This window comes from Saccopteryx leptura, chromosome 3 (genome assembly GCF_036850995.1).
Source record: "Saccopteryx leptura isolate mSacLep1 chromosome 3, mSacLep1_pri_phased_curated, whole genome shotgun sequence".
Classification (NCBI taxonomy): domain Eukaryota; kingdom Metazoa; phylum Chordata; class Mammalia; order Chiroptera; family Emballonuridae; genus Saccopteryx; species Saccopteryx leptura.
This window is the reverse complement of record NC_089505.1, coordinates 206,536,644-206,553,037: the sequence shown is the minus strand read 5'-3', so window position 1 is coordinate 206,553,037 and position 16,394 is coordinate 206,536,644. Positions and strand designations below refer to the sequence as shown.

The window sequence follows — 16,394 nt, the reverse complement described above, 5'->3', positions numbered from 1 at the left end:
CTTGCAAAGCATCTGGAACCCACTCAGGCTGGAAGCAGCCGGGTCAGTATCTGGAATCCTCCATAGATAATACAACCTAAGCTGTGACCCCAGAGTCCCTAATCGTGTATCCCCTTGAGATCCTATGGAATGACAGTGCATTGATACCACCCAGCTGGGGACCTGGGTAGCCCCACCCAACTGAGGTTGGACGCATCACTACTTGCACAGGGAATGTTTGCACCTTGAGATACATCCCTGAGACAGGTACCTGTTTGACCTCTGATAGGAGGAGAACACAATGTTTTCTTCTATACCCTATTTATAAATGTATGGGAGGAAAGTCCCATACATTTATAAATCTTTATGTATAATCAATATTGATAACCTACAGAAAAGCAGGAAACAAAAGGTAAAAACAAAAACAGAAAACAAAAAATAAAATGGCCCTGGCCGGTTTGCTCAGCGGTAGAGCGTCGGCCTAGCGTGCGGAGGACCCGGGTTTGATTCCCGGCCAGGGCACATAGGAGAAGCGCCCATTTGCTGCTCCACCCCTCCGCCACGCCTTCCTCTCTGTCTCTCTCTTCCCCTCCCTCAGCCAAGGCTCCATTGGAGCAAAGATGGCCCGGGCGCTGGGGATGGCTCTGTGGCCTCTGCCTCAGGCGCTAGAGTGGCTCTGGTCGCAACATGGCGACACCCAGGATGGGCAGAGCATCGCCCCCTGGTGGGCAGAGCTTCGCCCCATGGTGGGCGTGCCGGGTGGATCCCGGTTGGGCGCATGCGGGAGTCTGACTGTCTCTCCCTGTTTCCAGCTTCAGAAAAATGCAAAAAAAATTTTAAATAAATAAATAAATAAATAAATAAATAAAATGGAAGAGGTATGCCCTAACATGTAATTACATTAAGTGTAGGTTATCTAAATACACAAATAAAAACAAAGATTGGCAATGTAGATTTAAAAAGTTGACCCAATTATATGCTGCCTGCAAGAAATAAACTTCACAGATAATGATTGATATAGGGACCTTAAAAGTAAAAGGAAGAAAAAAACATAAATCATGCTAACACTAATCAAAGAAAGCAGGAGTGGCTTATTATTATCAGAGAAAGCACATTTTGAACAAATAAAATTACCAGGGTTAGAGAAGGACATTATAAAGTGATAGAAGGGTCAAGCCACCAAAAATAAAAAAAAACAAAACAAAAACCACAGCAATCATAAATACATATATACTACACAACAGAGCTATAAAATATGTGAAATAAGAACTAACAATGGTAAAGAGAGAAATCAATAAATCTATGATTATAATTAAAGACACAAACACTCCTCTCTCAACAACCTATAGAGCAACTAGGAAGAAAATCAACAAGGATACTGAAGAATACCATCAACCAACAGGATCTTAATAATATTTACAAAAGCTCCACTCAATAGCAACAAAAAACACATTTGGTTCAAGTGCCAATGGAACATAAACCATAAGAGACCATATCCTTGGCCATAAGAATTGAAATCGTACATTGTCTCCTCTGATCACAATAAAACCAAACTACAAGTCAAAAAGAGAAAGCTAATGGGAAAATCTATAAACACTAGGAAATTAAACAACATACTTCTAAATAATCCATGGGTCAAGAAAGACATCTTGAAGAGAAAAAAATACATTAAGTTAAACAAAAACGAAAATTCAACATATCAAAATTTGTGGCACACAGCTAAAGCCATCCTGAGAGGGCAATTTATAGCACTTAATGCTTACATTTGTAAAAAGGAAGACTCTCATCAATCACTGGGGAACAATTTTTTTTTCATTTTCTGTTGCATGAGGTTTTAAAACTGTTTCTATATATTTCTGCATCGCTGATTCCAAATCTGAAATCTGTTTTTTGGTGCATGCTCTAGTTTTTATGCAATTTTAATTTCTTTTTGTTACAGTTAATGGCATGCATTGGTTTTTAAATTGAAGTTAAAGGGCAACAACTCTTGGATTGAACATAACCAAGTGATGTTTTACAAACATCACTTTTACATAATTGTAGTTGTTTTTAAATGTAAAAAATTATTATCTGATAAAAAACACCCTCTTATTTTGTTTTAAGATTGAATCATGGCTTCTTCGAGTACGCGTAAATATAAGAAGAGTCCTGACACTTTCTGTTATATATGTGGCTGTTACATACTTCAAAGTCAAAGGCACAATATTTCATCAATTGTGACTCGTGCATATATTGCCTATTTTCAAGTTCCCCTTTGTGATCAAGACAAGAATTGGGCTCCTCATATTGTGTGTCACAATTGTGGGGAAATGCTTCATGACCGGACAAAAGGAAAATGCAAAAGAATGCCTTTTGGTATTCCCATGGTTTGGCGTGAACCTAAGGACCACAGCAGTTACCGTTATTTCTGTCTGATCCATAAAAAGGGCATCAGCAAGAAAAAATGGCATATGATCGCATATCCTAATATTCCTTCAGCAATACAACCTATCCCATACTCTGAGACACTCCCGGTTCCAGTTTTCAATGGTTTTATTTCTTCTAAGGATGAAGAAAGTGAACATGGTGATCAAGTGTATTTTGATAAGATGCATGAGGAAATGGTTATAGAATCTGAAGGGTCTTCTTCTGATGCCAAGCAGTCATTAACCCCTCAGCAGTTTAGCCAACCTGAATTGAATGACTTAGTAAGAATGACATAAAAATTGTCCTCGACTTTCTGAAGTATGAGGAGCATAACTGGATCATTTGTGTGGATCTTAAAATGGTAAATTTCCTGCTAGGACAATAGAGAGCTTTCACGAAGTATCCTTGCTTTCTCTGTTTGTGGGACAGCCGAGCTCGGGAGAAACACTGGACACAGAAGGAATGGCTGAAATGTGAAGCTCCAGAAGTAGGGATGCAAATATTGTGAATGAACCTGTAGTTAATCGAGACAGGATCATTTTCCCCCCACTTCACATCAAACTTGGCTTAATGAAGCAGTTTGTTTAGCTTTGAATAAAGAAAGTGATTGCTTTCAACATATTATTTCTGCTTTTCCTGCCTTGTCTTTTGAGAAGATAAAAGCAGGTGTATTCGATGAACCTCAAATTTGAACCCTCCTATGTAATGAAGAATTTGCCAGGAAGATGAATAAGGAGGAGAAAGCAACATGGCAGTCTTTTGTGGCAGTTACAAAGAACTTCCTTGGCAACAAAAAAGCAGAAAACTATGAACTTTTGGTTCAAAGGATGCTGTTGGCTTTCTGAGACATTGGATGTAACATGAGCGTTAAGATTCACTTCCTGAACAGTCATCTTGATAAGTTTCCCGAAAATTTTGGAGCTGTTAGTGATGAGCAGACTACTGCTGGAGCATCAAACGAGATTGTCCTCAACAAGTACACAAACGCAAGAGCTACAAACGCAAATTTTTACCTGAATAGAATTTAAATAAGTTTTGTGCAAATTTTATGATTAAAATAAGTGTTTAATGTGTTCTATTTTGAAATTGTAGACAAATTCTGATGCAATCATATCTTTTAGTGTATTAGTGTATTTACTGCATCATATAAATTATATTTTCACAAAGATGATGCTCAAGAAGACATTCTACTTCATTACGTTAAACTAAATGTTGAAAATTTTACAATTAGATGAAAACCTAAAATCTTGAATTGCAAAAAAACTGTAGCTTACAGAGAAAAACTAATGTCTGAATTGAGATCAGCACACTCCAATTAGGTAAGAACAAGTGTTTTTGTGGATGCAACAAAAATTTTGTTCCCCAGTGTAATCTAAAACACCACCTATCAAACCTTTAAAAAGAAAAAAATAAATAAGCCCAAAGCAAGGGGAATAAGGGGAATAATAAAGAGAAGAGCAGAAATCAATAAAATTGAAAACAGAACAGCAACAGAGAAAAATCAATGAAACAAACTGCTGGTTCTTTGAAAACATCAAAGAAATAGACAAGCCTCTATCATGGCAGACAAGTAATTCAATAAGAGAAAAGGTACAAATTATCAACATCAGGTAACAAAAGAGGGGATGTTATTTTGAAATCTGGAGACATCAAAAGGATAAAAGGTCATACTATGAACAACTGCGCACATATAAATTTGATATCTTAGATGAAATGGACCAATTCCCTGAAAAGCCCAACTACCACAACTCATGATACAAAATAGACCATTTAAATAGCCCTGAACTATTAAGAAAATCAAATTCATGATTTTAAAACTCCCCATAAAGAAATCTACAGGCCAAGATGATTTCAATGAAGAATTATATCAAATATTTAAAGAATGAACACCAATACTACATAATCTCTCCCAGAAAATAGAAATGCTTTCAGTTCATTTTATGCAGTTAGTATTACCCTAATAAGAAAACCAAAGACAGTACAAAAAAAAAAAAAAAAGAAAACTACACACCAATATCCATCATGAGTAAAGAAGCCAAAACCCTTAGCAAAATATTAGCAAATAGAATTCAGCAATATATAAAAATAATCATATGCCATCCAAAGATGCGAGGCAGGTTCAATAATTAAAAAACAATTATTGGTATAACCCACCACTTTAGAAAGTAAAGAAGATAAATCACAGGGCCATTGTAGCAGATATAGAGAATGGCAAATTGATGTATATGACAAAATTCAATACACATTCACGATAAAAACTCAAAAAAATTGAATGCAGGGGGCACTTCAAGACAGCAGCGAGCAAATAAATAGCTTGTGGGGGCAGGCAAAGGACACAGAATATTTTAACATTTTAACAACCAGTATAGGAGCTTCCCAGCTGAACATGAGCCCTGCCCCTCACATCCTAGGGCTTCTCTTCACCAAACTGTCTGCCCTCAGCTTGTTTAATTCTGGCTTGCTCAGAAGATGCAGTCCTTAGAAGAACCTGCTTGGCCAGCAAAGCCCCACTTGAAAGTAAGTCCTCCTGCCCATGTGAGGTGGTCGTTTATATTTGAGAATGTCCAGTCAAGGTGCCTCACATGGTCTACACACAGAGCTGAACTTAAACACGGACCATGAATGTTACAGATGGGTGGTTACATTTCTCTTTGTTAATTTTTGTCTGTAATAAAGAATTACGGGAATTTTAATTCACTTTTTAAAAGGACACTATCATCAAAGGGCAGCTCCTTTGGAGTTGATATCTTACTTCATTGAACTGGTTTGATAAGACTCGTGCTTTTCACATTTGTATTAGGAAAAGAATGTGTTTTCTTTTTTTTATTATTATTCATTTTAATGTGGTGACATAAATCAATCAGGGTACATAGGTTCAGAGAAAACATCTCCAGGTTATTTTGACATTTGATTATGTTGCATACCCAACACCCAAACTCAAATTGTCTTCCGTCACCTCTGGTTTTCTCTGTGCCCCTCCAACTCCCCCTACCCCCTCCCTCTCCTTTCACGGGACAGTCTAGTTATTTGAAGATATGGCTGAACTCGATCAACAAGACAAAAAAGTGGTTCCATTTTTGGACCACGAAGTACGTTCACTTAGTGATCACAACAGCCTGCTTGCGCTCCTGGGCTTACCTCAGAGGCGATGGACGTGAAGCTGGGGCTGAAGTGCACGTGCTTATGGATCTCGCTGCCATTGGCCCTCAGGAGCCAGTCCCCCAGGGCCTGGTCTCCACCAGCCCACTGACTGCCATGGCTCTGATTGGGCAGGAGCCGGTCCAGGTCCCAGCGGTAGGAGGGCGTGGCCCCGACCAGTGCGATGAGGATGGCCTCCGTGGCCACATAGAGCTAGAAGAGCAAGCACACAAAACCGTCGGTGCTGGAAATGCAAGCCGTTGGCTCACGCACCTTGAAAAAGCATTTTCTTGCTTTTGTGTTTTTATGAGCCATGGACATGATATATATCAGAGACCAAGGAGAAAAACGTGACAAGGAAGCTTCACAATCTACTACTCATGAAGCCATCAGCAATCCCATTGTTAAAGCAAGGGTTTTCCTCTTACGTGTGAGATGCACAGGATGCTGAGGACACACTGCACTAGATGGGCTCCGTATTGGGTAGGTGAAGGGAAAATATTACTGGGTCTGATTTACATAGGAGACCAGCATTCCAGCTATTTCTTTTTAACACTCTACCCTCAGTTCAGATAAGCAGTAACCAGGGTCCAGGAGTATCATGGCCTTGAATTCAGGATTCAATCAGGAAGACTTTTTGTGGCATAGTTAAAATGTCTCAGAAAACAGCATACACACACACACACACACACACACACACACACACACATACACAGGCAGCATACATATATGAGAGAGAGAGCACACAGCAAGAGTGCTTTATTAAAGCAGGTAAGCATAATATGTACTTGACCAGATAATATTTTAAAGTATAATACACAATTTATAATATAAAGAAATTCAAAGGCCCTGGCCGGTTGGCTCAGTGGTAGAGCATCGGCCTGGTGTGCAGAAGTCCCAGGTTCGATTCCTGGCCAGGGCACACAGGAGAAGTGCCCATCTGCTTCTCCACCCCTCCCCCTCTCCTTCCTCTCTCTCTCTTCCCCTCCCGCAGCCAAGGCTCCATTGGAGCAGAGATGGCCGGGGCGCTGGGGATGGCCCCTTGGCCTCTGCCCCAGGCACTAGAGTGGCTCTGGATGCAACAGAGCGACGCCCCGGAGGGGCAGAGCATCGCCCCCTGGTGGGCAGAGCTTTGCCCCTGGTGGGCGTGCCGGGTGGATCCCGGTCGGGCGCATGCGGGAGTCTGTCTGACTGTCTCTCCCAGTTTCCAGCTTCAGAAAAATACAAAAAAAAAAAAAAAAAAAAAAAGAAATTCAAAATTCCAGCAAAAGATAGTCACTTTATAACCTTTGGCTGTACTTAACCATTGTTTAATCTACACATAGTTGTCACCCCAAAGAAAAAATACTTCACTCATTCATTCAAGAAATATTTATTGAGCACATATGCCATTTGTCCCTGTCTGTTCGGGGCTCTTTAGCTATTCACAATTGGGCTTACAAGCTGAATACAATGCCGCCTTTCTATGCTATGAATTTCCATTTATGTCTGCTCTAATTGTTGGATAATTATTTCGAGCTGAAAAGTATTAAGTAAACAAATTAGTCTTCTCCAAAGTGAGACAATCTTATTTTAAGAAATATTCCTATAAACTTAGAATTTGATGTCATAAAATACCTTTAAACAGAGTAAGTGTCTAAAACATACAAAGCATGTAATTTCTCTGCAGCCTATAGTAAAACCCCCACTGGACAGATGTGTAGACTGAGGCACAAAAAGGCAGACAGACTTGCCAACAGCTTTACCTCCACTCCTCAGTGACCTCCCAGTGGCTTCCCCACCCTTCTTAGGAGCTTACTCAGGCGGTAAGTGGTAAAGCACCAACAGCAGAGTGATTGGTCACAAGCAGATGATGGAATTACTGTCAGGGAAAGAGTAAAGAAGTCACAGCACTGTGGGTATTATAACAGAAAGCGAATGCAGGGCCCAAGACGTAATTTTTCCTCTCTTGGCAAGGCTGCTGGATGTAAGGCAGCCCCGGTCTATTTCAAGCGGAATGAATGTGGGCCTCTCGAGATACACAAAGCTGCCACAGGTCAGCCTGTGTGAAGTGCAAAGGAAAACAGGTTTTCAGGTTTATATTGCTTCCTGGCCCCTATTTGCATACTATTAAGGAAGTTTCAGAACAGGAGGCAATCAGCTTATACAAGTAGAAACCTTAATAATTACAAGAGCAGATAGATGACACAGTTAGCTGCAGCTATAATAACAAAGCCACTTGCACCCATTTTAGTAACTGCCCCGCCTAATTACAATCTGCTGAAATTTAATTGATGGGTAAAGAAATAATAAAAAAAATGAGGCAAGGGAACTCAGGAAATGATGCAAAACCGTGTTCTGGAAAATGCACAGCCTTCAATACATCAGGCAAGCTAGGTATATTTTTGTTGGAATCCATGGGAGTCCGAAAGACCAGAGTAACAGGCTTTATTTATTATTATTTTTTTTTGTATTTTTCTGAAGCTGGAAACGGGGAGAGACAGTCAGACAGACTCCCGCATGCGCCCGACCGGGATCCACCCGGCACGCCCACCAGGGGCAAAGCTCTGCCCACCAGGGGGCGATGCTCTGCCCCTCTGGGGCGTCGCTCTGCCACGACCAGAGCCACTCTAGCGCCTGGGGCAGAGGCCAAGGAGCCATCCCCAGCGCCCGGGCCATCTTTTGCTCCAATGGAGCCTTGGCTGTGGGAGGGGAAGAGAGAGACAGAGAGGAAGGAGGGGGTGAGGGGTGGAGAAGCAAATGGGCGCTTCTCCTATGTGCCCTGGCCGGGAATCGAACCCGGGTCCCCCGCACGCCAGGCCGACGCTCTACCGCTGAGCCAACCGGCCAGGGCCGTAACAGGCTTTATTGAAAGGAAGAAAGGAACACTTCTCCTGGGGGAGAAGAGCACCGGTTACAGACTAGGGGCGAGTTATATAGTGTTTGGGAGAGCCTGAGGGGATACTGAGGCAAAAGTCCTGGTATGTCCCGAATGCTCCTCCTTGGGGGGCTTTGAGCATGTGGGTGTTGAACCAAAAGTCCTGGTGTGTCCGGAGCCCCTCCTTGGGGCGGCTTCTCGGCTTTTTGGAATTCCTCTGTCTCAGGGTCAATAGTCCAGTAAGGGTGAGGTCTGACAGATAAGCGGAACATCAAGAGGGCAGTTTGGAATTTACGTATCTATCAATTTTCTCTCTACCAAGGCTCTTTCCTGCTTTCGTTCCTACCCTTCGCTTCCCTGGACAGCACTTCCTCCCGCTGTAAATGTCTGAGCCTTTCCCATCCTCCAAGAAGCAACTCAGATACGTCTTCGACTATCCTGCCTTCCTCTCCAGCTTCTTCAGAAGCCCCCTCCGACTTTCTCTCACCCCCCAACAGCTACATCTGGACCTTGTGTAGAGCCGTATCATTTCCTTCACTGCATTATATTTATGTATTTACCTGTCTATTCTTCCTATCAGAATATACTGTCCCTGAGGACAGGATCTCCGTCTGATTCACTCTCGGCTTTCAAAGCACATAATCCAAGGCCTAGATAGATGACATCACACACTCAACAAGGGCATGAATGAATGAATGAATGAATAAATGACCAGGTGGGAACACTAATAATAATGGCAAACATTTCTCTCATGCTAACTATGGGCCAGGCACTCTCTAGTGCTTGTTGCAAACATATTAACACACTGCGCCATTTATCTGGACTGTCCTGGGATAAGCAGTGTTCTAGGTAAAAGAGGAAAGGCTCCACAGGTCCTCTAATCTGAGGCATGTTTTATGGTGGAGGCCACCATTCTTGGCAGAAACCACAATGTGTAGAAAATTGTTGAAAAACAGAGTTGGAGTTAGTGAGTCAGTATCATCTGTATTAATCAATTGTATTCCTAGCCATCTGAATAAGCACTTTCCACCTTTCTCGTCTTCTCTACTCTCCAATACCCTGCACAAGGTTTCTACTGCCCACTCCGTGCACACATATGTGAATTACACACACACACATCTCAACTGAACACACAGGGCCGTGGCTTCATGTCACCAGAAGAGTCAGAAACACACAGCTCTTCCATACAGTGCAGGCTCCATGAAATGGCACAGCCTCTCTGTCTTCGCTGACACACACAGCCATGCTTGATTTTGCTCAAGATAAAGGAGACGGAAGAGCTAAGCAGCTCTGATCCTGCGGGATCAACTCTGTGGAAGGGGCACCATGAGGATTAGGTGTGCGGTGGTGCTTAAACTTTACATAGAGATTACTGTTAGGTCCTCTACCCCAGAGCCACATACACAGGTCATGTGGTCCTATGAAGTCAAAGGTTTACCCTTGACTTATCTAGTCATGGAGATGCTCCACCTACACACAGAATACAGGCCTGGTCTTCCTCCTCCTCAACTGTGTTACGGAGCTCACATGCTGCTTCTTTCCCCCAGAGCACAAATCTTCCCTCGCTATCCTCTGCTGTTATTCTACAACTAATGGGCACACATGCGCCCACATATCTTGGCTAATGAATCGCACCCATCAGCAGATGGGCCTTCCAGGCACAAAGAGAAACCACCATCCATTCTCCTTCTGAGTGGGACTCACAACACCTCAAATAAATCATTATCTTCTCTAGTGCTACCTCCAGGGAAGGAGAACGAGAGCCACAGATGGCTGGAGCCTTTTTCCCTCTCAGTGTAATTATAATTAGGAAAGTGACTAAAATGCACTAGAGGATTGAAATTTAAAAGTTTCAAAAAATGAAGGTTTTAAAAGTAATGTTATACTTAACAGCATTATAAGCTTTTATAACACTCAGGAAACCAAAAATACCTCCCCTGATTATCTCATCACAATATATCATCTGTGAAGTCATGGTTAGTAGGATGCTAATGTTGTAATCAGGACAAATGAGCGACAGAGCGATTAGTGAATCACCAAGGTCATCGATGACATTAAGAGCAAAACCAGGATGAGGCTGGGAGCCACCTGACTTTGGGGCCAAAGTGTTTTTCAGAGCAAAAAAGAAAAAACAGAAAAATATTAAAGATGACTTGATTCTTGTCATTATTGTTTGTCTTTTGGGCACTTGGTTCTCAGTTATCTAACTGACTCAACCAGAAGCTTCACATGAGCAAGACCCTGTCATGAAGGAAGACCGAGTGCCCTGTGCCCAGCACAGAGTGAGTATCCCATACACAGTTCTCGAGTGACTTACTGATACTACGTATTTTTTTTTTAATTTCAAAAGATTTAGTTAGTGTGTCCCGGGTAACTGGTGTCTTTAAGTCTCATTTCTTTCCGACTCTAGTCCTTCCACCCGATCAGTCATCCTGAGACATTCCTCATGAAGTTCTTCTGGTCAAAATATATTAGTGGATCCATGGTAAATGGCCCAGCAACCCAGATCCCCACCACATGGTCCAGGTGCTGCCAAGTCCACACTCACGCTCTGCACCAGCCTGTTCAGTTACCCAGACACAACTTCTCCATGTGTGGAGTGAAGAGAACACAGACTCTGTAAACCTGAGTCTGGAACTCAGTTCTAGTAAACTTTCAGGAAATCAAAACCTCAAAAAACTGCATGTATTCTCCTAGTAAGAACAGACACTAGGAATACATCTTTATCTAATTCATTCATGTCTACCTAACTTATTCAGTGGGTCAGATGGGATGTTTCTCCAGCCAGCAGTAAACTTGACAGTACCATATAAACAGCACTTCTCAGGGCCTCCCAAACCCTAATGTTTACTTTTGATTTTCTCTGCTGGGGAGGGACCTGAGAGTCTGCATTTCCAGCAAGCTCTGCTGAGGGCACAGCTGCTGGTCTGGGCCACGCTTTGTGGAGCAAGAGTATAGGTTATTCCCTCTTCTACACTTTTTCCCATATGTACTTTGACTGCGGGCCTTCAGCAGACCAAGTAACCCCTTGCTCGAGCCAGCGACCTTGGGTCCAAGCTGGTGAGCTTTCTGCTCAAGCCAATGACCTTGGGGTCTCGAACCTGGGTCTTCTGCTTCCCAATCCGATGCTCTATCCACTGCACCACCGCCCAGGCTACACTTTTTCCAATATTACATTTTCCACCTGAAATGACCTTCACATTTCTCCCTAAACCCAAGCTTCAAAGTTCAGCTCAAGCTCAGCCCTTTCTGGAGTCAGTGAACCACTCTAGACCTTGCTAATGTCTTTCTGGAGTCAGTGAACCACTCTAGACCTTGCTAATGTCTTTCTGGAGTCAGTGAACTACTCTAGACCTTGCTAATGTCTCCTTTCTTAATTCCCAAACAGTGCAATGCCTGCATTATTTACTGGGGAGATATTATTTTATATCATTCTTTAACGGTGTAAATACAGTTAAGTTCTAATTCCCTAATGACTTATCATATCCTGAAGGAAATAAACCCTAACTTATACTTACTCTATCCTTTCAAGAAACCCAAGGCACCACTGGGTACGTAAGAGCCTATGACACATTTTAACTAATTCTTTGCAGAATGGAGTAGCAGAAAAAGGATTAAAAACATGTAAATCTGGAATTAACCATGATTCCAACCACTAATTAAGACACTTTGGACATATTATTTAACCTGCATCTGTCCCTTTCTCTCTACCAAATAAAGTGAAAATATCATCAACTGATCACCTTCTTTCTATTCAGTTTAATTTTTTAAAAATTTAATGAGTACCAAACTTTACAACACCCTGTATTGTGATATCACATTGCAGTGATAAATAACAAAGATGGGTAAGAAACAGTTGTTTCTTTCTAGGCACATACATGCAAGTCAGGACCACAAACACGTCCAGAGTGACAGGCACAGGCAGGTTTTGGTCAGTGCTGTATTAGCCAGAGTAGAAATGAGATTACACAGAGCACAAAGAAAGGTGTGAAGTCCAACTAGGGGAGTAAGGCAATAGTTCCAAGTGTGACCCCCAATCTAGGCAGTGAGAGACTGCTGGGGGGGGGGGGATCAAAACAAAACTCAGGGAGAAGGAATTTTTACACCAAAGAAGTAGCCCAATCAGACGAGATCGGGCGCGTTCAGGGTGGTATGGCCGTAGACAAAGTAGCCCAATCAAATTCAGGAGAGTAAAGAACATACTTTTAGTGTTTTTTGAAGAAATGTTACAGGGCCAGCTAACTCAACCTTTCCCAAACTTCAGTCATCTAAGTAACGCCCGCCCCACCCCCCATGGGAGTCTTACATGCCCATTTTTTGTTTTTTATTACTTGCTTAGTACAGAATTATATAAATAAATAAATAAATAAATAAATAAAAACAATGACTGAGCATTCTTTAATTCTAGTTCATTCCCTTTGAGACTTTTTTATTTGATAAATAGAAGGATTAAAGAGTTGAAAAGGGAATGACCCACTCACTTTATGAGTTAATGCTATTTAATCCTCTTTCCATAAATCTAAAACTACCATGCAAGGCATTTTTTGAGGGATACCAGAGAATGCAGAGATAAACCATCAGAAATAACTGATGGAGTGACACAGATTCAAGACACAGGTGAGAGGCTATCCCTGGAAACAGGGTAGAGATATGTCTTCCTCTTGGACACCATGGAGAAACATAATGACAGGTAAGGATAAAAATGAATTAAGAAGTTTACACATAGGAACCTCTATTCTGTTCATAAAGTTGGAACAAAGAACATCTGGAGAGAATGAGAAGAATGGGGTCAGGAGAAATTTAGGCTTAAGAATAGCAAATGGGTTTTAGAAGTGTGAAAAAGGATAAAGAACCAACTTATATTTGCAACAAAAGAGAACTGAACAAGCAAATGAAGGCATAGCCAGACACTGGAACATTATGCTCCAGCCATTCAAAAATATAGATTGGTTCATTTATGAGCACGAAAAGGTAGTCACGATATTGTAGAGTCAGACAAAATTAGGTTAAAATACAAATTTTTTCAAAAAAAAAAAAGATAAATGTACATATTTGTGTAATAAAGTCTGGAAAGTCATATATCACAAGGCGAGCAGGTTTTAGTTTGGGATGGTAGTGATCTGGTAATTTTTGTTTTTTCCCCTATATTTTCTCGCTTTTCTACAATCATACTATTTATTGAGTAGCACACAATCCCTATGAGTGCAGATGTTAGCTCTGTTTGAGGGCTGGGTCACGGAAGTCAGAGAGAAGATTCTTGGGCTTTGCGTGTCTTTGATTGGATGGCTCTTCCTCACAAGGTAGCTTCCAACAGTGGTGAAGAACCAAGCGAGTATTCTGAAAACCTCAATTGACACAATACCAACTAATTGCTGGGTTGGGCAACTTTAAGAAATACTGAACTTGCAAAACAAATGAATTAAACATTTATGGTCCAGCTATTTCCAAGAGCGCAGGGAAGGTGTGGGGTTGTCCATGAAGTTTGCTCAGCCACCTTGCAGCAGACAGTCACGGCACTCAAGTCTAGGGATTTTCCTGCCATTTCACATTGCTTGTCTTTACATTTGTAACGACTTTTTTGTGCTATCTTGGAAGGTGGTGCTTTCTGTGTCAGGGCAAATGTCAAGCAGCTGCGCGTGGCCCTGGCCAGATGTGCTTCCGGTGCTCTGGATGATATAGAGGTGTTGGGCTAGTTGCTTTCAAAGGTACATCTCAATTCTTGAAATACTCCAGGCTCAAAGGAGCTCCCTCAACCACCAGGCCTCCTTTATCTCCACAACCCCCATGATGGAAATCTGAGGGTTTGATTTGCAGCTTCATTTATGCCAGGGGGCAGTGTCTGTCTACAGACAACAGCTTCCTGAAGACATACGGGGCAAATGTGGCTAGATGTCTTTCTTTCACCTATGGTGCCCCACCCACCTAAACTAATGGAAGGCCCAGCCTGCAAATGATGCTCAGATAATTGTCCAAGCTCCAAGCCATTGTCTGAGGGCAGAGGAAACTAAATTAAAGAGTAGGGATGGCATAAAATTAGCTCAAACTAGAAGAGAAGCCCAGTACCTGGTCATGTACTGGGTCACGTTTCAGAGTCAAGACAGGGAAGCTCCTCATCACTGCTGAACCCCTGGTGGTGGTGAGAATCTGCTGGGGCATGAGCACTGTCTTCACTAATGTTTATAGTATGAACTTCATCACTTGCTCATGGTTGTGAGGTAAGAACCATCAGCTACCCACCCCAGTAATGCTTCATCACCAGGCAGTCTTCCTATGAATTTCCTGGGGAGAGTGGGATGTGGTGACACACAGAGCACAGAGGCAGGTAGGAGATACTAGTTGTGATAGCATTCTCTACAAAGTTTAACCCTTTGAGTAGTACAAACGTTCATGTATGGCCTGGTGCCTCCTGACCACCAGAGTATGATCGTACAAAAATTTTTTATTTTAAAAATGTGTAAGCCAGCATTAAAAAAAGGCAAATGTATGTTCTTCTTGTTTCCATAAATTGGTTATCAAACAAACATAATATTAAGTTAATAAAACTGGAACTGTAACTAAATTCATTTAAAAAAAACAAAAAAACCTCACTCACAGGGATCAGCGAGCATGAAAAAAGCTCATTACTCAAAGGGTTAATAAAGCACCCTGAATGGAACTCACTCCACTTCACCCTCCCAAGTGTTAAATGACCACAATTCATAGCCATAATTGGTTCAAGGAATATCAATCAAAGAGTGAACTGCTATTCTCACACAGGTGAGCTGTAGTATTCTCTCTCACATATGCAGATTTTTCTTAACCATTTTTAATTAAAAAAAAAATCACAAGGCCCTGGGCAGTCGGTTCAGTGGTAGAGCATAGGCCAGCATGTAGAAGTCCCTGGTGTAATTTCTAGTCAGGGCACACAGGAGAAGCAACCATCTGCTTCTCCACCCCTCCCCACCCCTCTCTTCCTTTCCCACAGCCATGGCTAGAATGAGCAAGTTGACTCTAGGTGCTGAGGATGGCTCCATGGCCTCCCTCAGGTGCTAAAAATAGCTCGGTTGTCAAGCAACAGAACAGCAGCCCCAGATGGGCAGAACATCAGCCCCAGATGGGGGTTGCTGGGTGGATCCCAGTCAAGGAGCATGTGGGAGTCTATCTCTGCCTCCCTGCCTCCCACCTCTTTCTCTTAAGAAAATAAAAAGAAAAATAAAATTTGTCCATGTAGCTATGCACAGATCTGCTTTATTCATTTTAATTACTATATTTTATCAAATTTATACCATATTTTAATTATCCAGTCCCTTTTGGGGAGTCATTTAGGTGGCTTCTAATCTTTATTATGACAAATAGTGCTGCAATAAACATCTTATATACATCTTCTTATGTACATGTTCAAGTTGATATTGTAAAACATATACCTAGGAGTTCAATGCTGGTTTTAATTTCACTAGACAGGGCCAAATCACTCTCTCAGTAGTGTAGTTTCTACTTCTCATTTTCATCACACTTGTACTGTGAGCCTATTTAATGCTTGCTAATCTAATAAGTGTGAAATAATATTTCATAGTCATTTTAATACACCTGCCCCTAATGACCACTGAAGGTAATATCTTTACATGTGTTGACTATTATAGTTTCCTCCTCTGCAAAATACCTGCTCAGTTATTCCACTTTCTAAAACACCATGAAGAGATATTTATTGCGTGCATGCTAAGAATGCACTAGTAGTTCCAGGATTTGAAAGATCGGGTTGGGGTTATTAGGAGCCTGCCTAAACATAATGCATTCCAGAATACCAGAGTATTGCACCTCACGCTGGGGTTCACAGCAGCACCACCATTTTGCTGGTAAAATGAATACTTGTTACAAGTTACACGTTCCTATTGGTTAATGGATGTTTTTAAAACCTCGGCAAATTATACTATAACCTATGATTCACGATCCTGAGGAAAATGAAGGAGCTGAAGTCTTTGGTTTAGAAGAAGTAGGGTCTATTTTCACTTGTGTCTAAAGAGATTAAGAAAGAAAG

At 41.7% G+C, this 16,394-nt stretch overlaps 1 protein-coding gene across 7 annotated transcripts in view; it reads right to left on the bottom strand.

Moving 5' to 3' along the window:
• SLC22A15 (solute carrier family 22 member 15) overlaps positions 1 to 16,394 on the bottom strand; it is an 85,504-nt gene that overhangs the window by 65,176 nt on the left and 3,934 nt on the right. For all 7 annotated transcript variants that reach the window (XR_010750314.1, XR_010750315.1, XM_066377240.1 and 4 more), the window contains exon 2: positions 5,524 to 5,736. Coding sequence is in view for 5 of the 7 variants with exons in the window: in XM_066377240.1 (XP_066233337.1) it covers positions 5,524 to 5,736 (213 nt within the window). In the remaining 2 variants the exon portion in view is untranslated. The remainder of the gene's footprint in view (positions 1 to 5,523; positions 5,737 to 16,394) is intronic.